General features: G+C 44.8%; 1 protein-coding gene across 20 annotated transcripts in view; it reads right to left on the reverse strand.

Moving 5' to 3' along the window:
- Positions 1-25,094, reverse strand: part of CAMK2B (calcium/calmodulin dependent protein kinase II beta) — a 453,822-nt gene that overhangs the window by 294,153 nt on the left and 134,575 nt on the right. For all 20 annotated transcript variants that reach the window (XM_030201732.1, XM_030201722.1, XM_030201730.1 and 17 more), the window contains exons 3-4: positions 22,554-22,613; positions 3,144-3,198 (exon numbers count right to left, since the gene is read on the reverse strand). In XM_030201732.1, coding sequence (XP_030057592.1) covers positions 3,144-3,198; positions 22,554-22,613 — 115 coding nt within the window. The remainder of the gene's footprint in view (positions 1-3,143; positions 3,199-22,553; positions 22,614-25,094) is intronic.

A 25,094-nucleotide genomic window follows, 5' to 3' on the forward strand; every position in this document is an offset into this window, starting at 1 on the left:
TAAAGGAAATCAAAACTTCCAGTCCCTGCATGCAATGAGGGCAATACCTGGGCAGATCTATATATTCCTTATGGAATGGAACATAGCAGCCCCAGGAAATTAACAGCTCTAGTTCTGTTCCTATTCAACTCTTAAACTCACACAGTCCATAATTCTCATTACTCTATTTTAACTGGGGCTCATTTCATCTATGTGAGAGGCAATCAACTTGGGAAATTAGCTCAGTAGCCCAAGAATTAAAAAAGCAGAGTTCCAGGAGTGAGAGTTTAGGCTAGTGCTGATTTATGACAGCCCAAAGCATTATAGGTCCTACAGCGCTGATTTCAAAATTTAAAAAGGCATGGGATAAGCATGTGGGATCGCTTAGGAAATGGAAGAGTTAATGGTTACAGAGGATGGGCAGACTGGATGGGCCATTCGGCTTTTATCTGCCTTCATGTTTCAAAGTTTCAATGAGAATTCCTATCTACCAGGCTGTCTGAAACTGGAAGAAAAGGCCTACAAAAGGCAAAGGCCATAGAATAAAGTAAAAAGTGTAATTAACATTAAGAACTCTACTTCTTTCACCATGATGGATCTGTGGCTTTGGGAAAAACTTTGGCAGAACAATTGACTGGTTAAGATGGAATTCCAACACTAACTTAGGGAGGAACTTAGGGTCCTGTGCTCATACCAGACAGCAAGCCCCTTCCATTTTAAGTCGTTGTATCTCCTAGTGGAATCTTTTCTGGAGGTAAGCAGAAAACAGATACTCTCAAGGAGTCCACCTGTAACCTGGCAACATCCTAGCCGTGAGGGCTAGGACTGGAGGTTGGAATGCATTGCAAAAGGGATCCCTCATGCTGAGTGTTGGAAAACACTCCAGTCTCCATGGGTTCTTCCAAAGTGAGCTCTAGAAGTAGAGGGAACCAGATCTGCCTTAGCTAATAAGGTGGTCCTGTTGAGCTTCAGGAGATGTGTTGCAGGATACACCCTTCCCCCAAATGAGCAGAAAGGCACCTACGATGCTATGGGACAGAACTGAGGGACTATTTTGTTGAGATAAGTGGTGAAAAGATCCACCAAGGGTGTGCCCCACTCTTGAAAATCTTCTGGGCAATGCCCATGTTCAGGTACCACTCATGCGGTGGCATGATCCTGCTCAGTTTGTCTGCCACTTAATTGTTTTTCCATGGCAGATAAGATAAGGCCGCTATGACCACCATTACTTTGGAAAAGGTCCGCGGAGCAGTAGCCAACCCGAAAGGGAGGGCTCTGAACTGGAAGTGTCGTCCCAGGACTGCAAAACGCAGAAAGCGTTGATGAGGAGGCCAGATGGGAATATGCAGGTACGCTTCCTTGATGTCCAAGGAAGCCAAGAACTCTCCTGCCTTCACTGCCGCTATAACAGAGCGGAGAGTCTCCATGCGAAAGATGGCCCCTGAAAGATGGCCCATCACCATATCCTGATTAGAGCTATATCGAATAGCATATTTTACTATTCAGCCAAATACAAATAATGAAAAATATTCGGCCGAATATGAATACAGAATACAAATATTGAGCATTGTGCTTTAACATAACAAATAATACAAGAAGCAATGTGAAATCAGAGATCAAGTGTTTATTTCAGTAGGATTTAGCACAGTAGAGTCACCGATTATTCGTATTTGAATTTAAATCACTATTCGGCCAAATATGAATAATGAATTTGGGGAACTATTTTGCAGCCAAATGAAACCAAATTTGAATATTTGGTACAGCCCTAATTCTGGTTGCTTCCTGACACAGGAGATATGAGGTTTTACCCCCCTGCTTGTTGACATAATACATTGCTACTTGGTAGTCTGTCTGAATTAAGATATTTGATTTGCTAGCTGATCTCTGAAAGCCTTTAGAGTATTCGAAATAGCTCTTAGCTCAAGAGGATTTTATGTAGCCTCTTCTGAACAGACCACTGACCCTGGGTATGAACCAGCTAGGGTGGATATATCTGTCACCAGTCTTGTGATGCTGAGGAATTTGGAATGGTAGTCCCTTGTCCACATTGTTCTGAATTAGTCACCAAAACAGAGAATTCCTGAGGGAAGGTGTGACAGTGATTATATCTTGTAGATTCCCCTTGGCTTGAGACCTTTGGGAAGAAAGGGTCCATTGAGTTGCCTTCAAACTTAGGGCTGCCATGGGTGTGACATGTACTGTGGAGGCCATGTGGCTTAGCATTCTTAATATCTACCAAGCAGATATTCACTGACTTTGACAAACCTCTCAAATGACAAAAAGTGAGAACTTCAATGCGTGGTTCTGGAAGAAAGGCCTTGGTCTGAGTCACATCTAACATTTCCTCAGGTACAGCTAGACTGTAAGCCAATCCGGGCAGAAAAATAACTGATATATCTTGAGTTCAAGTTTGTAAAATCAACAAGTAATTATTCTAAAATCCAAATTCATACTGATTTTCAGGCTTTACTCAAACTATATGCATAAGGTATATTCAAATACCTCGCTTCTGTTATAAGCAAATATATTTCATGCTAAATCATTATGGAAATCATGAAAATTAGATTGGTTTGTGGCCCTCAGGACCAAACCTGGGGACCCCTAGCTTAGAGAAATCAGATACACAAATCTCTTCAACGAGAACACAAGTAGCTGGCAGTACGTACCCTAAGTACACAGCTAATACATAATAGTTTCTTAATAGCACTGCTTCTGTTCTGTGCAGGAAGAGCAGTATAAAGCATACACATTTCCCATACATCATGCTCCATGCTATGGCCTTGCTAAAGAATGTCAGAGTAACAGTAAATGATGGCAGAAAAAAACCTATTGGCTCATCCACTACGATTTTGAATACCATATAGCTAAACACAGATCCCAGCTGCCAGCAACAGAAGTTTGGCTGCTTCTATGATACCTCTCCTTATCAAAGTTACTTTTTCCTTTTTCTTTATTGGTTCTCTACCATGCTAGCATATAAAAAATCTTATACTTAATCCAACATCCAACCCATCCCTGGTCCCTTCAGGTGTTACATCCAAGCACTGAAACAATTGACAGCTAAAATACCAGAGCTAGAGGTGCCCCAATAATCTCAGCTCTAATAATTCAACACAGCACCTGCACAGACCAGGTCAGCTAAAGAACCAGGACTGTCTACTTACAAATCAAAGATTAGATAGTGGAAGCCTTCCTCCGATATACTGTCATGGAGCCGAACTGCAGAGATAAAAAAAATAAAATCAGGATTAGAAAGCAGAGAGCAAGTAAATCAGAGAAAATGCTGCATCTTATTTCCTATTGAACAATTTGATCTGGACACTCCTCAGAGTGAAGGATGGATAGTATAAAGAAGGGAACTGCCAATGTACCTGCATCCTGACCTATAGCACCCTATGCAATTCCAGTACTTATCTAGCTATCTATATCTATATATATATACACACACACATATGCACACACAGCTCTGCCAATGCACCTCAGTCCTGACTGCAGTACCCCCTGCTATTCCAATACTTTTACACATACACAGCTCTGCAAATGTACCTTACTCCTGCACTGCAGCACCCTTTATTTTTCCAGTATTTGTGCATCTCTTTTCTGTTTTATAATGATGTTCTTTTTCATTTTCTCATCCTATATAATAAAACGCACCTCCAACATTCTGAAGCTGACTGCATGGCTGAGGCATTCCTGCTCTGTATCCATCTCCTGAATTGACATCACGCACTTCCGGGTTCGTCACAAGCAGAAGTGACCAACCACACGAGGTTTCTCGGCTTTAGAATGTTGGAGGTACATTCTATTAAATAGGATTGGTCAGTTCCTTGAAGCACAGCCAGAGCTCAGCGTCCTGCACAGTAATGCTCAGACACCAGAGAGAGGGGGGGGGGGGGGGGGGGGGCTGACACCAGAGAGAGGGAGGGAGGGGGGGGGCCTGACACCAGAGAGGGGGGTAGGTATCTCTGTCACAGTACTCTCTCTCTCACAGTCAATGTCTTTCTCTCTTTCACTCTCACACACTCTATGTCTCACACTGTATCACATTCACTCTCTATGTGTCACACAGTCACTCACACACTCTCTTGGTCTCATACACTCAGTCTCACAGAGAGGCTGTCTCACACTCTCTCTCTCTCTCGCACACACTGTATCTGTGTGAAACACACTCTCTCTCTCACACTGTCTCACATACGCACTTGCACACACTCTCACACACAGATTCTCTCTCTCACAGACACATTCGCACCCAGACTCACTCTCTCTCTCTCACACATACACACTCGCACATTCACTCTCTCTCTCACACACAGTCACTCTCACATACACTCTCTCAAACATACACACTCCGAGGAAAACCTTGCTAGTGCTCGTTTCATTTGTGTCAGAAACGGGCCTTTTTTTACTAGTTGTTTATATTTTCCTACACTGTAAACTGCTTGACCTATTTTGTAAAGGCAGTATATCAAATCTCAATAAACCATATCCACTGATACACACATACACACACAGCACTGCACCTCAGTTCTGCTCTGCAGCACCCCATGTTACTTCAGTTCTAAAAACACATAGACAAACATACGTACTACTCTGCCAGGGCACCTTATTCCTGCCCTGTAGCACCTTCTGTTATTCCAGTACTGACACGCACATGGCACTGCCCATGCATTTCTATCCTGACCTGCAGCACCCTCTAATATTCCAATACTGGTACATACATGGCACTACCAATGCACCCCACTACTGCTCTGCAGCAACATGGACATGGCTACTGCTGCAATCATGAAGGAGAGAGAAAGTTTACAGGAAAATTGAGAAAACACCTTGAAAGAAATGGAAAGAGAAAGCCAATAATATGCAAGTAAATCTATTTTCTAAACTGTTACAGCAATAAAGTCAGCAGACGGTTTAGGAAAACAGAACAGATATGTGCTGATTTTTCCCTGGAAGGGGGGTGGGGGAACACTGCTAGCCATCCTGGTAGTGAATATACATAGAAAGTTTTACTGAAGAACAGCTCAAAGTTTACCTTCTGGCATGTGAAGGTTTTAATTCATAGGTCAAGAAGTTTTCAGTACAATAAGGCATGGATGGGCAGGACTGGATAGGTCTTTATCTGCTATATTTTTCTTTGTTTCTATTTTAATTAGAGCTGAGAATCACCTAATGGACTTTTTGAACTGGTAAGAAAAAGATACGGATGTGACACCCCAGAGTAGAAGGAATTTAAGTATCTGTTCATAGGACACTGAGCCCAATGAAGGGATAATTTTATAAAGCACTTCCTGCATGAAACACATTTCGTATGTGGAAAATGACTATTATAAAATTGGCCAAATATGTGTGCATAATTAAATACATCAACAAGGTTGCATGTTATTATACACGTGTAATTATTCCCTAGCCTGGGCAAAGCAGAGGTGGAGTTGCAAAGTATTTACATATTTTATAAACTATATGCTGCAGGCTGCCAAAATGAGTTTTCCTATGCAACAGCAAGAAGAACAGTCTAGGCTTCTGCTCTAGAGAGATGCCAATAAATTCTGAATAGGAGGTGGTCTATTCAGTGATAGTAATGCAACAGAATTAAAGATTTTGGAGGGAAGTATAAAACTGTAAATTCAGGAAGAAACATGTCCTTCCTCCCCCAGAGGGATCCATAGCTAGTAGAAATGTAAATGTATAGGAGTTGGGTCACCCACTCAGGGCCTAGATGAGCCTTGGCTACCTGCTCTAGGGGCTAATGGAAAGAAGAGAGCATAGGGGTTGCCAGTCTGGTCCACAGCTGTCTCATGGTGCACACTGAGAGGAGAGAGGCTTGTTCCCAAAAAGACTGAACTAATCAGGGATCACCAGCTGATCCACAGTAGCCTGAGAAGAGAAAGACTGACGGGCCAATGCAAAAAGCCACGTGGTAGAGCTGCAGGCCGATGGCTAAGCGCACAGGTTCTACCGCAAGATCAACGAGAAAATATTCCACAGCAATACAGTAAGCTAATGAGATGCAAATTCAAAATGTGCAGAACTTGTGTGCTAGTCAAGGAAAGCTTGCCGACACTTGCACACAAAGGTTCCACAGTATGGACAGCTTTACTTTGTCCATGTCTGAAGAAAGCAAAAGTGACAGCATGCATCTGCGCATGAACCAGAATGATGCATAAATATTAGCCTCACATCCACTAAGCACAAATAACCAGGGACAGGATGAGCTAGTGCTGGCTTTACTTCTATTGCATCCATTTCTCTAACAACAGCAGGACTACAAGTCTGTGCCTTTCTGGAAAGGCACAGAGGGACAAAACCAGGACCTTCTCAGCCTGTCTCTGATGATCACATGTCATTTCCTAAACCTGGAGGAGAGATGAGGCCAATCCTCCATCTTTCCCATTTGCTCTGATGCCTCAACCCTTTAGAAATAGATTGGAGCTCAGACGCTGCTCACTGTGCATGCCAATGGGAGATTAAAGATTCCAGGCCTGATGCCTTCATTCTGCTTCATTCACAGGATCTCATATTCCCAAGGAAGCACAAGACAAAAACAGCAACCAGCCCCAATACACTGCATGAACAGTGATAAATGGCTAAAGACTACAAGACTGCACACTGAAAGAGAACATGCATGGTAATCACATGTTCACATTCACAGATGTTCATACTCACATTGTTAGAGTCATAATACAACTCTCCCTCGGTATAACGCAGTACTTGAGAACCATAACCAGTACCGCCTTATAACGAAGAGCACACTACAATGAAAGGCAATACCTGATTAAATAAAGACTCAGTTTAAGACTATTCAATTATTCAAATCATTTTATTGAATGCAAATTGAATTTACAATGGTAAGACAGGTCAAATAAAATCCTTTTCCTGACTGCAAATCAAACTTACAAACCTTTTTATGAATGCAATCAAATTACATGTTCACTTAATGAAAAAGTCTGTAATTCACGACTGGGTCTTCAAAGGCATATGATTGACGCTTAGCAAATTTTAAAATGCTTCTCAGCTACAAAACGTTTGGCAGGTTCTAGATCCTGAGTTTCAATCCATTTTAGAGCGGTTTCTAGCGCATGCACTGCCTTGGATGGATGAATTTGGAACAAAATCATCGTCTTCTTCAGGTAACTTGAATGCATGATGTTCGTCTGAAGCACTGTCTACAAGTTGACGTAGATTTACCAACCTGATAATTTTGGCATCACTGGGGCAGTATAATCAAGCAAAAGGTACAAAATTTCTTGGAGCCATATTCGCTACCGTGGTATATCGGAATTTGTTTTATAATGGTGCACATTATAACAAGGGAGTGGTGTACATCAGACTCACTGAGCACAAAACAGCAAGTATACAAACTAACCCCCTCATTCTATAACAGGTTGCCTAAAGTTAGGTGTCAATTGTGCATGGAAGTTATAGAATACTAGCATTTAAATATGATTATTACAGTTATGTGCTTAAGTGCTAGGCACACATGCAGCAGTATTCTATAACAGGCACAGAACGTGCTTAGCATGTAATAGCAAGGGGGACATGCATGGGCAGGTCCCACATTTACCCGTGTAATTTACAGATAGCAAACAGTCCCACATTTACCCATGTAATTTGCAGATAGCAAACAGTAACAGTAACAAGTAACTGAAAAATAGATCAATTAGAAAACTAACTAAACATTTGTATACTTCCTAGGAAGTATATGGGGAGATCAGGACATATATAGCTGTTTACCGGTTATCAAATATAACTGTTTTTTACAGGGCTTCAGCAAAGAGCTCTCTATCTCTCTTCTCCCAAGCTGAAACTGATACAAACAACCAGCATCCGCTGGGTAATTTCAAAACTCCAGGTAAATCAGAACCCAGAACAGTCAAATTTCAAATAAAAACTGGTTACATCACTGTAAGGCACTTCGTATTATCTGTGTGCCAACTAAAAGAAATAGAAGTCAGTCCTCTGTAACAGCTATAAGCATTAACATGCATCATTTGCTGGTCAAACAGGAGAAATACATTTCAGACATATTTAAGACAGGAACATATCCAAAACATTTTACAGGCTTAAAACACACTGTTTCTTTACACCTCCCCCCTTAAGAGAGAGACCTTGGACTATGGTCTCCACAGACCGCTGATTGGGTCTTGATAGTCCAGTGTCAAGGAGGTTCTGGCTTTTCCTTCCTGGAAAGGCCATCACTTTGCCACGGTCATTGCCCTTCCAGTGCTTATAACAGAAGTTTTTACTACACTCAGTACATGCTAACAGTTTTAATCCTGTATGCTTCAATTTCTGTAGAACAAATCACATACAGCTACAATGACTCCCTGCCCTGAAGAGCTGATAATCTTAACTGGCAATAAAGTGACTGCATCCAAGATCATACAGAGCGACTGAAATAGGTCTTGGACTCAGGTCTCCCAATTCCCAGCCTTTTAAAATTTGTAGCACTGTGTAAAAATGATTACTCCTTTTTAAAATATTTTATAATCATATACTACCTAAATTTCATGTCCCCACTCCACCCCTCATCCTTCCCCACCCACAGACAGAACAGAATTGTAAAGAAGGAAAATGCATACAGAGATTAAGGAAGCCACTGACAGAAACGGATCAGCTGCAGACATCAATACCAGTGACAGAAGATTGTGATGCTTTCTTGAAAACATCATAATTCTGATCGTTTTCCATATTCCTTACCCTTGTCCACTATGTTTCTCTTGAGGGAAAAAGTCTGACATCCTTTATCTTTTCCAGAATATCTAACATATACCAACTCATAAAGAGCTAGTAAGATGTTATGTGGGAAGTGAGGTCAGCATTTTCATAAACTTTCTTCCCAAGAAGTTCCAGGATACAAACATCTCTCCCAGGGGGAACTGAGGAGTTGGTCCTCATCCGCACAGCCTTATTAAGGGTAAATTTGACTACTACTGACCAGTATGGTAGCTTCTGCTCCTTGAAGCTGGGATTCTTCTAGACTCAGTACATACTGCAGGGGCGTAGCTTCGGGTTGTCCTGATAGGATCGGATCATCGGATGTGCGCTTTGGCGCCTTTCTGAGCCTCCACGACGTGCAGCGTTTCGGTAGCCAGCAGCGCTGCAGTCTTCCTCCTACCAGACAACTTTTTTATTCTTAATTCGCGTCCCCTTTCCTGATGTAGACCTGGCCAGTCTAGCGCTGCACTCCCACGACGCTACTCCCACAACGGTACGGGGTCTGACTGTATCTTCACTCTAGACTCTGCTGCTTTGGCTTGCTCCTCCCCACCCCCGTGTGCACGCTGGCACCACAGTGCAGCAGGGGAAAATCTACCGGTTGACATCAGTGTTGCGGCTCTTCTACTATGTACTACTGTGGCTTTGTTACAGCAATATCAGACTTTTCTTGACCCCTCCCCCCCTCCCCAGCCACCCTCAGCACTCCACTGCGGCCCCAGAACAGGCATAGGAGACAGCACACACAGAACGGAGCATGGTGCTCGAGTCTGCACCGCCTGCCTGCCACCACATGCAAGCCAGCAAGGTAAAATAAATAAAATGTTTTAATTTTAATGTGCACAGTGTAATGTTGGCTGGTGGTGGCTTCCTGGTGGGGGTAGGCTGTTCACTGCCTAGGGCAAAAAAAGGTATGTGTAATCATTAATATACCTTTTTTTTCCTAGACAGTGAAGAGTCCGAAATATACCTTTATTTTGCCCTAGACAGTGAAGAGCCCACCCCTCACCCAGAAACCCACCAACAATAAATTTTAGTAGTGCCCAAGTTAAAATTTTTAAAAGGTTGTAAATGTTGGTGGGTTTTTGGGTGAGGTTGGTCTCTGCATTGCCCAGGTTAATGTTCTAAATTTAATGTAGGCAGGTCTCTGGGTGGAGGTGGGCTCTGCAGGGACCAGGACATTAAAAAAAATATATATATATTTAGTGCTGGTGTCCTTTGGGGGAGGGGGAGGAGATGACAGACTATGGGGGATGGATAGGGGGTAGGACAGGGCTGACACTAGGCTACAGGGAGGAGTGGGAGAGGGGGTAAGGTAGCGCTGATGCCTAGCTATGGAATGGATGGTGGGGATGGATGGGTAGGAGAGGGTAAGGTATAGAAGGGAAGGGCTGATGCTAGCTAAGGATGGACTTATGTCTGGTCAAGTTTGATATGGCATAACATAATTATATTTTAAAATACTGTTTTTTCCATTAAATATGTTTGGGGTTTATGTTGATGCAGGGCAGCTGTTGGGCAGAGAAATCCATCATCAAGTGCAATCTAAGGCATTATTTTGTAGTATGCCAAGAAACACTACTCATGCTTATATACATAGTGCCCGCCCATGTTAGCTCTGGGCCCACCCAAAATGTCAGGTCTGGCTATGCCACTGGTACATAGAGTCCATTTTCTTATTTACAGGTGGCACAAGGAGGTCTCCCATTCCCTTATTGTGCCTCAAAGATTTCATAGATAGGCAGAACCATGGTCTCCTCTCGGGGGACGAGAAAATGGAGTATTTCGGAATACAAACATGCGTGGGATAAACATAAAGGAATCCTGTTCAGAAGGAATGGATCCTCAGAAGCTTAGCCGAGATTAGGTGGCAGAGCCGGTGGGGGGAGGCGGGGCTGGTGGTTGGGAAGCAGGTCTGTGCCCTGAAAATGGCAGATATAAATCAAGGTAAGGTATACACAAAAAGTAGCACATATGAGTTTATCTTGTTGGGCAGACTGAATGGACCGTGCGGGTCTTTTTCTGCAGTCATCTACTATGTTACTATCCTGCTTATATTCGAAGGAGAAGGCCGGCCATCTTCCAACACAAATCGGTTGGTGTCCTGGCAAGTGAAGGGGAGCAGTGCACTACAAATGCTGGCTCCTCCTACGACTAAATGTCTTGGATTTGGCCAGGTTTGAGATGGCCACCTTTAGTTTCCATTATCAGCGAAAACCAATGGCGGCAATCTCTAACGCCAGCACTCTCTAAGGGCAGGCCAAATGTTGAGATTTGGCTGGCCCCGACCGTATTATCAAAACAAAAGATGTCCGGCCATCTTGTTTTGATAATACAGTAGGGTACGCCGCTTGACAGGGCCGCCGTTGGAGATGGCCACCCTTATAGATGGCTGGCCCCATTCGATTATGCCCTGCCACGTTACTATATTTGTATCCTAGGCTCATTCTTCTTTTCCAAAGGAAATTAAATGGTTTCCACAATTTCCTTGATAAAATTGGCAAAGGAGAGAGAAACCTTTTTCCTTCTTCTGGAGAAGATGATTTTGAGGGGGAGATCTGTTGACTCCTTCTTATCAGAGTGTGTATGTTTGTATATGTGTCTGGGGGGGGGGGGGACCTATATCTCTGTTGGCTGTGTGTGTGTTTCTGTGATCAACAGGAGAGAAGGGACGGCAAGTTTTAAAGGAGCAGTTCCTTAACAGTTCTGTTTCAGTGCTTCTATGCTGTAGTTGCTGAGCTCCTTCTCTCATAGAACAGCAGTGCATTTTTGGAGGGCTTTATTTCTCCGAAACCCCTGGTCCAATTTGGCCCATTTTTAAATTTGCTATGTCTTTCCCCCTGTTTTCCCCCCATGCCAAATTTGGTCCTGATCCATTAAGTTTTCAGAGAGTTATTTTCAAGTGCATAGCCATGCGTGACTGTCCCTCCACTCTAGAGTTAAGACCACCTAGTCATCAGCAACAGCACAGGCAAATGAGAGAAGAATTGGAGACAGCAACAACACCTCTGCCTATTGCTCACCCATATGTAACATTATGAGATATTCAGCAGGATAAATCTGCCTGAATTCTCACTGTTGTTCCTTAAAAATCCATTTGGTGTCAGTGTTCTCACTGCTGCCTGTAGTAATAAGGAGAGATTTATTTATTTATTTATTTAACACATTTATATCCCACATTTTCCCACTCAGTTGCAGGCTCAATGTGGCTTACACAATACCGTAAAGCTCTGGTTCAATATTACAGATACACAATAAAGTAGAAAGCATGATAAGCATAGGCGCCCCGTATAAGAGGCTTGGGGAGGCTAAGCCTCCCCAGCCCAGCTCTGACCTTCCCCGCGGCCCTGCCGAGACTTCTGACAAAATCTTCTGCTGCCGCCGCTTCTATTGAGCAGCGCAGTGCCAGCCAGGAACAACATCTATGCAGCTGATCCGCTGCCGCCGCTTCTCTCGGAGCCAGCTTAAGAAGAAAAAGAAGCGCGGGGCTGCAGCAGCGTTCAGACATGCGCTGTCGGCTCTGCCGGTCTCTGCCCCGTGACGTCAATTTCCCGTTCTGGGGGCAGAGGACCGGCAGAGCCAACAGCGCATGTCTGAACGCTGCTGCAGCCCCACGCTTCTTTTTCTTCTTCTGTCAGCTAAAGAGGCCCGGGCCGGAGGGAGAGAGAGAACGTGGCCACTGGCTGGAAACGGTAGGCGGAGAGAGAAGAAGAGCAGGGGAGAGCCAGGGGACATGGCCAGCGCAATGGAGAGCCAGAGAGCAATAGGGAGAGAAAGAGGGGACATGGAAAAAAGCAGGGGAGAGCCAGGGACATCGAAAAAAAAGCAGGGGAGAGCCAGAAAGAGATGGGGAGAGAAAGAGGGGCCATAGAAAAGTGCAGGGGAGAGCCAGAGACATGGGAAAAAAGCAGGGGAGAGCCAGAAAGAGATGGGGAGAGAAAGAGGGGCCATGGAAAAGAGCAGGGGAGAGCCAGGGAACTGGAAAAAAGCAGGGGAGAGCCAGAAAGAGATGGAGAGAGAAAGAGGGGACATGGGCAGGAGAGAGAGAGAGAGAGAAGCTGCTGGGGAGAAACTGGGGGAGACCCTAGCTGTCAGACTGAGAAATGCTGGCTGGATGAAAGGAGGGAGAAAGAGGAAAAATGCTGGAAGGAGGGAAGAAACTGGTAGGGAGGGAAAGAGGAAAGACACTGGAAGGATGGGGTGAGAGAGGACATGCTGAATGGAAAAGGGTCAAGAGAGAACTGTCTAGAAGGAAGGGGAGATAGAGGAAGACAATGGACGGAAGGATTGGGAGAGGATAATGGGTGGAAGGATGGAGAGAGAAAGAGGGATAACACTGGATGGCATGGTAGGAGAGAAAGAGGGAAGGTGCTGGACATGGATGGAGGGGAGTGAGGAGAAATGCTGGATATGGATGGAGGGAAAACTGTTGAATATAAGAGCTGGATCGGGATACTGAAGGATAGGGACAGGGCTACAGATGGTAGACAGGACGCATAAGGACACAGGAGGATGGTGGACATGGTGAGAGAAAAAATATCAAATGGAAAGAAGACACTGCATAAAACAGAAGACACTGGGACCAAAGCGAATAGAAAAACTAAATGATCAGACAACAAAAGTAGAAAAAAGTATTTTATTCAGAATTTATTAACTGGAATATGCCAGCTTTTGGAAATGTGCATCTGTGATGTTTTGCATGTAAATTTCAATTTTTCTAGTATTGCTGCATGCTGAGTCTGACTTCTTGAGGTAACTTTACAGTTCAGTATTTTGCCTTCATATCTGTTGTGTCATGTGTTTTTCATGTGTGATCAAGGTGCAGTATTCTGCTAGCGTGTAGTATTTTCAGCCCTTTTTGGGTTGTTGTTTTTTTTTGTTTCACTAGGTTGTGCACTGGAGTTTTAGAGCCCTGTGTAATTACAGTGCTGCCTTTCCATGCATAAGGTTTAGCTCGTCCTGTCCTTGGAATTAGTACTGTTATGGTTTGGTAAGGCTATATGAGTGTGTCTTTGCACAAGTTTGTGTATAGTGTTTTGCAGTAGAGAGATTGTGTATTGGCCTTACTGAGGTGGCACCAAATCATCAGAAAGGGTTTTAGAGCCTAAATCATGACACACTACCTCTTGAAGGTTCTACATATAGTCGTTCATAAAAGGAGCTCATTGTGAACACTTTCCACCCTAAAAGGGTGTTTTGTGGCTCTACATGAGAATTGTGATATTATGATCCCTTGTTTCATATTGTTGACGGTCTGCATTTTCCGTATGGGTGGTATATTGGTTTATTAGGGTCTGCCCAGTGTTATGGTACAGTAAGGTTTATGAGTGTGTTTTTGCACAAATTTGTGCATAGTGTTTTGCAGCTGAGCAATTGTGGTTAGTACATGCTTTGAGCAACCACTTTATTCTTTGACATATGATACATATTTAATATCTAAATTTAATAAAAGGTATTAATTGTGACTTATTTTTACTTATTTTTTTTCTGTTGTCAGACAATTATGGATGTAAGCCCCGCCTCTGGTCCCACCCCTAACCCCGCCCCCTTTAGCCTCCCCAAACAGTTGGGCCACCGACCGCCTATGATGATAAGAAACATAAGTAGAAGCTACAAGGAATGAAGAGGGGGTTATAATAAAAGTCTAGTTTTGTCCATATTTAGCTGTGTCGCAGTCAGCGAATAGGAGAGAGGTACCTACAAGTTATTCCAGTGCTGTTCCTGAGGTCCATTTTAACCGTGGCACCTTTTGCTGAACTCTGTACATCCTGCACCTGCTAGAAATGGTTCCAGCTAGTCTAAGGAAGGTTCCAGTAAAGTTTAAAAGGTGCTGGAATTTGGTAGAACCTTGCCATAATTCAGAGAGAAGGTTCTAGTGGTAGTGGAGCACTCCCCCTGAGTAGTTAAGCTAATTCCCTGCTATCCCACTTTGTCTTAGGTCCATCTCTCTCGTCTCTCCTCTAACCTTGCAACTACAGGGAGGTCCCTTCACATATGCCTGAAGCAGCAGCCTAACTGAAAGAATCAGCCAGTTCATACCTTCACAGGCACTTGCTATAAAGGATTCAAGAAGGATCAGGGACAAACAGAACTAAAATAATTGTTGCCTTGCTTTAGTGGACAGGAATGGGGAACCTGTCCACCCCTACAAAATCCTAAAATAAAGAAGCAGGAGGTCAGTTTGTGTTTCTGTTAAAACAACCAGGGCACCCTTTTCTATCTATACAGGGCTGAAGTGGTATATCAATCTACCATTTACCATCTTGTCTACTGAAGCCAACTACCAACAACTGGCCCTTTTACAATGCCACAGTAGAGCTACCATATTGTTGGAGTGTGCCAATCCAGCACTACCGCTGGTCTACCATGGGAGCCAGCGGTACTGCTGCCCCCTTTGTGTGCCATTTCAGGCACGGCAGGAAACTTATTATTTTTGGCACCAGGTAAGGGCTCCTCCAGGAAATGGCCGCACGGCAAGTATGTACTTACCACACAGCCATTTCCTTTTTTCTGCCTTTTACTCGAGGCGGTAAGCAGGGCCTCAGCGGACAGCAAATCCACATGTTGACGTTACTACAGGGCCCCTTTTACTGCAGCTTTGTAAAAGGGGTCCTAAGTGAATAACAACTGAGCACTGACATATGTTTAACATCTGTCAATATAAACAGCAGATATCCTAAACTGTGTGCTTGAAAGACCCTCACCAACCTAATAAGTAGGTTTAACCATCTAAGGGGATTAAAGTAACCATTAATTGTATTTTGATCTATGTCTGCAGAGAGGAGAAAAGAACTGTAAATATAGTTAGTACTTGATCAGTGACAATAACGTGTACTGTGCCTAAATCATTTAAAGGACAATAAAGTTTGGTTGAGACCAGGGGTGTAGCTGCTATGGGGCCACGGGGGCCAGGGCCCCCGTAGATTTGGCCCTGAACCCCCCTGCCAACGACCCTCTCAATCCCCTCCTCCCGCTGCCAACCCGCCGTTAACCTGCCGTCGCTGTCTGCTACCTTTGCTGGCGGGGGACCCCAACCCCCGCCAGCCGAAATCTTCTTGCTTCGTTTGGTTTCTGAGTCTGTCTGACGTCTTGCACGTACACAACGTGCAGGACGTCAGACTCACAGAAACAGAATGAAGCCTGCTTCGTTCTGTTTCTGTGAGTCTGATGTCCTGCATGTTGTACATGCAGGACGTCAGACAGACTCAGAAACCAAACAAAGCAAGAAGACTTCGGCTGGCAGGGGTTGGGGTCCCCCGCCATCAAAGGTAGGCGACGTCACGGTGACGGCGGGCAGAGGGTCATTGGCGGGTGGGCCACAGTTGTTGGAGGTGGTTCTAGCAGCAGCGGAGGTGTCGGCAATGGCGGGCGGCGTCGACAATGGCAGGCGGCATCGGCAATGGCGTCGGCATAGGCAATGGCGGCCGGGGGGTGGCGGTGGCACCGTGGGGAGGCTAAAATGTGCCCCCTCACCTCAGCTCTGGACCCCCCTAACGGCGAAGTCCAGATACACCCCTGGTTCAGACAGAAAGACTGTGTGTGGAGTAAATTATGGTGTAAAAGTCTTCCATCAAAAATAAAAACCAAAGGGGCCATTTTACTACATTGCGCTAGAATCTGGGCTTAATGCTTTGTAATGCAGGACTTTATCATGTACTAAACCTAGATTTAATGCGGCACCTTTTGGGGGCATTCCCTACAATTTTATGACAGGATGTACAATAATGTTACCATTAGCGTGCGGTATCTACAGAAAGTTAATACAGGAGCACTTACTGCCTCATAATTAGAAGACACTGTCCTGCAATGCCTTAGTGCTACCCCTAGCACCCATCTGGGGTTAATCCTGTGGCCACCTGGAGAGTCTTACCCAGCACTGCCCAGGGCCGCCTGTGCCTGCGCACTTGCAACTACACTGGCATACCCACCACCCACCAGCTGGGTCCCGCTTGCCTCCAGGCAAGTTCTCATCCGCCAGATATTTCCCAGGGGGTTCTAGGGGCACTAGGGCCACAGTCCCAGGGGTCCCACAGTTTCTAGAAAACACCCACGCACCGTGAACACAAACTGCCAGGATTCTTAGTCAGTCCAGAAAAACAGAGCTAACAAACTAAAACCTTTACTGTTCACTGTTCTACTTTTTTGATAATAAACCCGTTAAACAGCAAAGAGGAACAGGTAAAGTAACAAGGATTTTGTATCAAACCTAGTTGAACACATTTTACTACAGTAATACCTGGGGAAAACAGAAAAAGAAACTGCTCACAGGAATTGAACAGGGCTTCAGTGCAGAGATCTACTCCCTTCACACTCCCAACTGAGACTAGGGAGTTCTACCAGTTTCTGGGCTTGGTCTTTGGCTTCAGGGCCAATCATGGCATACAGCATTAGCACTAAAAATGTTTGACCAGTGGCACAGGAGGTTGCTACAAAGCAATCAGACCTCTGTTACAACAATAATGCAGAGGTCCGACACCACCTGCTGGCCAACCAAGGGAAATATGCTGAAGGGGAAAAGAAAGTGTCATAGGGCAGCATTACAAATCACCAAGCATGGAAGTCCACCGTTCCGCCATACCTCCCCCCTTCAAGAGAGACCCCAGATTGCTGCCTGTTCTATCCGCTGGTCGGGTCTCAGCAGTCCAGCGTTAGGGCAGTCCTGGCCCTTCCGGGAGAGTCTATCGGCATTGCCATGCCCATTGTCCTTACGGTGCTCTACAGGGAAGTTGTACATAAGAACTTAAGAATAGAAATACTAGGTCAGACCAATGGTCCATCTAGTCCAGTATCCTACTTCCAGCAGTGGCCAATCCAGGTCACAAGCACCTGGCAGAAACCCAATTAGTAACACCATTCCATGTTACCAATCCCAGGGAAAGCAGTGGCTTCTCCCATGTCCATTTCAATAACAGACTATGGACTTTTCCTCCAAAAACTTGTCCAAACTTTTTTTTAAAACTTAGATACACTAACCACTGTTACCACATTCTCCCGCAATGAGTTCCAGAGCTTAACTATTCTTTGAGTGAAAAATATTTCCTTCTATTTCCATGCAATTTCACTGAGTGTCCCCTGGTCTTTGTACTTTTTGAATGAGTGAAATATTGATTCATCTCCACCCGCTCCACACAACTCAGAATTTTGTAGACCTCAATTATATCCCCCCTCAGATGTCTCTTTTCCAAGTTGAGGAGCCCTAACTGCGATACAGTTTCATCCCCTCTATCATTTTGCACACTCTTCTTTGAACCTTATCTAATTCCACTATATCTTTTTTGAGATATGGCCACCAGAATTGAACACAATACTCAGGTGAGGTTGCACCATGGAGCGATACAGAGGCATTATAATATTTTTGGTCTTATTTTGCATCCCTCTCCCATTCTTCCCATTCTCTCATGAGACTCTTAAGCCAGACCAATGGATTGTGATCTGTGATGACAGTAAAGTCTCACCCATACAGATGGCTGCAGTTTTTTAAGGATCCATATTAAGACTAGGCATTCTGTTTCAATAGTGGCATATGCTACGTATGTGTCCAGGAACTTGCAGCTCAGCTACACAGTGGGGTGCTCTTCCTCTTTGCTATTCATTTGACTGAGCACAGACCCAATGCCATTGGTCGAGGCATCAGTCTGTACTATGAATCTTTGATGGTAGTCAGGCACAGCTAGTACTGGAGCATTAGCTAACACAGTTTTTAATGTTTGGAAGGTCGCGTCACACTCTGGTGACCTAGAAATGATTCGGGGCAGTCTCTTCTTAGGTTAGTCAGGGGCTTGTCTATTGTGCTATACTGAGGCACAAACTTTCTGGGCTGTCTTGCCTGGGGTTCTCTCTGGCTAGGGGGCCAAATGCAGTTGCCCTAGTTGTACCTCCCCTAACACTGTCTCTTGCATGTGCTATCATATTTTGCACAGTATAGGAGAAAATGCATCTCTTTGTATTTCTCTGTGCTGTGCTAAATGCAAGGTCTGGCCTCTTGGGATTTTGATTTAATTTGTTTATGGTTTGTGGTCACTTATTCTGTATTTGGCATTTGTGTTCTGTGTGTGTGACCAAAGTATTCTGTTAGCATCAATTTTCTATGTAGTATTCTATAGTTCTTTGGCTTGTTCAGTTTTCTTGATAGATGTAATGATATTTTAGGGCCCCACTGTAATATTTAGGACATATTTGGGAGAAGCTGTGTGTTGGAGGGCCATGGCTCAGTGGAGGATGAAAAGTGCACCTTTGTATATTTCCCCTAGCTCTCAATGTGGCCTGCAGTCACTGTGGCCAGCACTGCTACTCCCATTGAAGTTATTGGGAGTGGGGTAGGTGTGCGGTAGGAGTAGGGGTGTGGGCAGGGCATATCAGGTGGCAGGTGTTTCTCTAGTGCCCATCCATTCAACCTGTTGGCCCACCCAAAAATTGCCTTCTGGCTGCACCACTGTTCTATAGGATGCGATCTTTATGGGTCTCATTGGCTGATCAGCCCTCTGCCGCAGGACTTCCAGGTTGGTCAGAATGTTGTGCTTCCAGAAAAGCATGTCTCTATCCTATATCAGTATCATAGCTGGAAGGGTCTCTGCTGGTGACTCTGTTAAATCATGGCCAGCAGCTTGACCAATAGGTGTATCAGATAAGTCAGACTGTCCCATACTGACGGCCAAGGTCACCTCAGGAACTGGTTCTACTGGAAGCAATGGAACACTTCCTCCTGTTGCTTGATCAGCTAGTTTCACCTGGATGGGCTCAGGATCTGGAACTGGGTAGATGATCCCTGCTGGTTCTGTTTTGTGGGCCTCTTATGTATGACTTTGGGTCACCACAGAGGAAACGCTGACTCTGCAGTCAAAGGTAATGATCATTGGACCCATGTCGGTTCCACACAGTATTGATACCAACATGTTTTTCATTATTCCTAGTTCTCTGTATTCAGGCTTGGTATCCCAATCCAGGTATACTCGAGCAAAGGGATACAGTCTGCCTGTATCCATTGGATAACACTATGTCTGCAGTGCGCGCTGGAAGAATAGCATCTTACGGCACCAGCTCTGGTCATAATAAAGTAATGCTAGAGCCAGTGTCAATAAGCCCAGTTACCTGGGTCTCAATCACAGTTACTGTGGTGCGATAGTGTTGTGGAAACAAGTTGGGCCTGATCCGTGTGGCAGATCCAGCCTCCAACTTTGGCACAGAGGATGGGCTGGAGACTTGGTTATAGGTCATTTCAATCTCCATCTTCATTTTCTGCAGTTGGAACTCATGCTCTTCACAATGCTGTTAGTATTCTTGCTCCTCTCACTGCTGTTGCCATCGCCCTACTCGTTCCTCTTGCTGCTATTGCCCTTCCATGTAGATCCGCCGCATTTCAGCTGGTGAGGCATCCGGCCCTGCCAACTCACAGGCCTATGCCCACAGGGAGTCTGGTCTTCCCCCAGGAGTGGGACTCTGAACAGGCAAGTCCTCCTCCTTGCTGGAGTCATCTGGTTGCTCATGTTAGGTCAGGCATATTCAGTGTCTGACGACTGCTGCCAATCACCATCAGCATGCAGCTAATCTCCTAACGCTATCCAACCCCCCCCCCCCCCAAAAAAAAAAAAAAATGAAAGGAAATGGGACCCTATTGCTGTTGCACTCAATCACTGTGCTCTGTATCTGGAGGTTGAAGGTCAAAAGAAAACCCATGAACTACTCAGTGGATGGTGACCCTCATCCCACACACTGTGCCTGACAATACACCACTGTCGGGGGGTGGGGGGAAGAGGGTTGTCAGGTAATGCCTTAGCACTACCTCTAGAACCCAACTGGGGGTTAATCCTTTGGCCACCTAGAAAGTCTTACCTATCATTGCTCAGGGCCACCTGCTCACTTGCATCTACACTGGCATACCCACCACCCACCAGCTGGGTCCTGCTTGCCTCCAGATAAGTTCTCATCCACCAGCTATTTCCCAGGGGGTTCCTGGAGCATTGGGGTCACAGTCTCAGAGGTCCCACAGTTCCTAGAAAACACCCACAGACCGAGAACACAAACTGCCAGGATTCTTAGTCAGTCTAGAACAACAGAGCTAACACACTAATGGGTTTATTATCAAAAAAGCAGAACAGTGAACGGTAAAGGTTTTTAACAGCAAACAGGAACAGGTAAAATAGCAAGGATTTAGTGTTAAATCTAGCTGAAAACTTTTTTACTACCTAAGTAGTACCCGGGGAAACAGGAAAAGAAACTGCTCACAGGAATTGAATAGGACCTCGGCGCAGAGGTCTACTGCCTCTACACTCCAACTGAGACTGGTGAGTTCTAGCATATTCTGGGCTAATGTTACGTACCTGGAACATTAGACATGGAGGCAGGAGGCTTCCCCTAACATACACTTCTCTCTTTAGCTCCTGTTGTACACGTCCATATTTTTGACGTGCCTACACTTTGGACGTGCCTACTCTGATGTCAGATGCCTTCAGTTTAAAACTAAGAGTTTCCCTCCTCTCTTTGCATCAGCTACTTCTTCCTGGTATCTGGTGCGTTCCTGCTGTGATTATTCCTGTTTTACCTGGTTTTGACTCTCTGCCTAGACCTGAACTTGCTGGATTGCTGCCTGCCCTGGCTCTGTGTTTAGCCCTGACATTTGCTGGATTGCTGCCTGCCCTGACTCTGTGCCTGGACCTGACTTCGCTGGATTGCTGCCTGCCCTGACTCTGAGCCTGGACCTGATTTCACTGGATTGCTGCCTGCCCCGACTCTGTGCCTGGACCTGACTGCACTGAATTGCTGCCTGCCCTGACTCTGTGCCTGGACCTGACCTCTGCTGATTAGTTGTCTGTCTCTGTCATCTCCTGAGTCCTGCTCCCATCCCACTTCCAAGACTTGCTGGCCATCTGAACCCAAGGGCTCAACCGCTGGGGAACGGTGGTCGCTGCGGGTGAAGCATGGGGATTTCTGACTGCTGATCTTCGGATCAGCACAAGGGCTCACTCCATTCCTGGACATTGTGACAACTAAGTCTTTGGCTTCAAGGCCAATCAGGGCACAGAGCATTAACACTAAGGACATTTGACCAATGGCACTGCAGGTTGCTAAAAAGAAAACAGACCTCTGCTATGGCAATAGTGCAGAGGTCAGACACCACTTGATGGCTAACCAAGGGAAATATGCTGAAGGGGAAAAGAAAGTGTCATAGAGCAGCAACACAAATCACCAAGCATACACAGATGCTAAGTGCTCCCATGTTAACTCTGTGTTAGCCAGTTAGCATGGGGTAAGTATGACATGCTAGCTAGTTAATGTTTCCACGCCTACTCCCCACCCATGCCATGCCCCCTCAGGGAAAATTTCAAAAAACTATAATAACGTGTGGTTTAACAATTAGTAATAGGCAAACTACCCTTAATGCATTTGTGCAGTAGTCTTTTACCATGAGCTAACAGCGTGTTAAGTGCTTAATACACTTTAATGAAAGGGCCCATAGAGAATAAGATCAAATTTTTAAGTGTAAAATTTAATAACTTAGTGGGTCCTTTTACTCAAAAGAATTAAACTGTTAATTTGCAAATTAATGCAAGTTAACAGTTACTATGCTGGTATGACTTTTCTGGACTAAGTGATATTTATTATGAGTGTTGTCTTATGTGTTGTTTTGTTTTGATGCATTCTATTTCTTGGAATTTTTGTTTGATGTGTGTTTGTAGTCATAGTTATCCTTGTTTTTGAATATATTTTTCAATACTTCAATGCATTTCTTATGTTTGTAATATACTTTTACTATAGCTGCTATTTAAATTTTATACATTGTAAGTCACTTTGGAATTTCTATTGGAAAATAAGAATATGAATTTTATAAATAAATACATAAGAGATAACTTTCTATCAATACTCACCAATGTTGGAATGTTTCAGCAGACGACAGATCCGGGCTTCTCGTTCCAACTTCTGATGGTCTGGGGAGGCAAAACGAGAACAATGTATTAGAGTTTAATAAAGGTACAAATTAATAGAAATATAAAATTGGCATTTATCCTTTTACAAAATTAGTGGAAAGGGTTTGTTTCCATGGCATTTCCTCTACAAGCCGTACCTGAGGGTACTTCATAAGCCTTTCCTACAAGCTGAATCTTTGAACACGGCTGCAGTAGCTGTGCATATGACCCCCCTGAAGGCAGATGAAAGGATGGAGAAATTAGGTCTTACATGATAATTTTCTTTCCATTAGTCCTTCCCACTATTCCAGAACCTGTGTCTATCGACCAGCAGGTGGAGTGAGAGAACTGAAAACTGAGACGAGACATATCTCTCTTGGCATCCAGTCCAGCAACTCAGTATTTACATAGACAAGCAGTAAGGATAGAATAAACACAATAGCCTTAAACAACTTGCTAACCTAACCTTAACCAGACAAGAAAACATATGTGGTCCCCTCTCATCTCTGGACAAAATGTAGAGAACAAGAAATATGCAGGAAGCACCATGCAAGGTGATAGTCATTACTTGATCCATTGCTTTGCATCTCAGAAACCTCGAGTGGGTCTCTGGAATAGTGGGAAGGATTAATGGAAAGAAAAGTATCTGGTAAACCCTATTTTCTCCTCCCATTACATAGCTTACCACTATTCCAGAACCTGTGGAATGTTCAAAAGCAATCCTAGAGTGGGTGGGATCCTGGTGCCACCACCCTGAGGACCAAAGCCCCAAAACTAGCTTCTGAGTGTAGTTCTTGGCAAAGATATGCAGCGTCAACCATGTCACTGCCTTACAAATATCCACCGAAAACAATAAGGTAGTCTCTGCCCAGGAAGTCGCTGTACCTCTCGTGGAATGAGCCCATAAGGCCTGTGAAACCTGCTTCCCTGCAAGCAAATAAGCTGACATGATAGCCTCCTTCAGCCATCTAGCAATTGTGGGCTTCAAAGCCATAAAGCCAAGCCTCTGTTTACCAACAAGCACAAACAATCTGATTTGCAAAACTCGTTCGTGACTTCCAGATATCTAATGTGGACTCTGTACACATCAAGGAAGAATACGGAGCTTCTTTGTCCTCTCTGTGAAAGGATGGAAGCTCCATAGATTGATTGAGATGAAATGCTGATACCACTTTCAGAAGAAAGGAAGGAACCGTGTGCAGGGAGACCCCTGCCTCTGAAAAGCAAAGAAAGGGATCCCAACAAGAGAGAGCCTGAAGCTCCGAAACCCTTCATAATAACGCAATAGCCACCAAGAACGCTGTCTTTAGTATAAGATCATTCAAGGAGGTCTTCCATAGTGGCTCACAAGGAGACTTCTGAAGAGCCCTTAGGACTAAATTAAGGTTGCACTCCAGACATGGCGTACGAAAGGAAGATAACAAGTGACCCGCTGCCCACAAGAATCGAACAATATCCAGGTGAACCGCAACCTGTAGTCAGTCCCTGAAACATGCTAAAGACGCAACTTGGACTTTTAGAGAACCCAATGCCAATCCTTTCTGAAGACCCTCATGGAGAAACGCTAGGATGTGCGCGATCTAAGCAGAGAGGGAGAAAGTCCGCACTCAGAACACCAGCCCTCACATGACCTCCACAATCTCACAAATGCCATGGATTTAGAGCATTTCTGAACCTGAAGCAAGGTAGCAATGATTGAATCAGAATAACCTTTCCGTCTCAACCTTTCAAAGGGGCATGGATCCTCCATGAGCACCAGACTTTGCTTCAGTAGGCCATGTACCTGTGGAAGATGCAGAGAACTCCCATCCAGCAGTAGAATCATGTCCGCATACCTTGGCCTCTGGGCCAAGCTGGGGCTACAAGAATTTTTCGACCCCAATGCAGTGTGATCCTTTTCAACACATGGCTTACCATGGGCCAAGAAGGAAAGATATACAGTAGATGTGTCTCCGGCCAGTGCTGCAGTAGGGCACCAATACCTATCAATCTCAGTTTTTTCCAATGGCTGAAGATCTTGGGCACTTTGGCATTCCTTTTCATTGTCATCAAGTTCAGAAGGAGAGAACCCCATCAGTCCACTATCAGCTGAAAACCCTGGCTGGATAGTTCCCATTCTCCCAGGTCCAAGAAGTGCCTGCTGAGAAAGTCTGCCTCCATATTCAAGGACTCAGCGATGTGAGCTGCCAACAAGCAGAGATTTTTCTCCGCTCAATTCATGAGGGAGGCCACTCCACCGCCATCAGACAGCTGCAGGTCCTGTCTTGCTTGTTGATATACTGTAAGCCACAGAGTAGCATTGTTGGAGAAAACTCAGACTGGGGCCCCTGCCAGAAAGGGAGCAAAGTCACATAAGGCATTCTGCACTGCCCTGAGCTCCAAGCGATTTATTGACCACTGAGACTCCTGTTCCATCTAGGTGTCTTGTGCCAGATGGAACCTGAAATGAGCTCCCAACTCAACTTGCTGACATCTGTCGTCACCACCTCCCATTGTGTTATT

This window comes from Microcaecilia unicolor, chromosome 4 (genome assembly GCF_901765095.1).
Source record: "Microcaecilia unicolor chromosome 4, aMicUni1.1, whole genome shotgun sequence".
Taxonomy (NCBI): domain Eukaryota; kingdom Metazoa; phylum Chordata; class Amphibia; order Gymnophiona; family Siphonopidae; genus Microcaecilia; species Microcaecilia unicolor.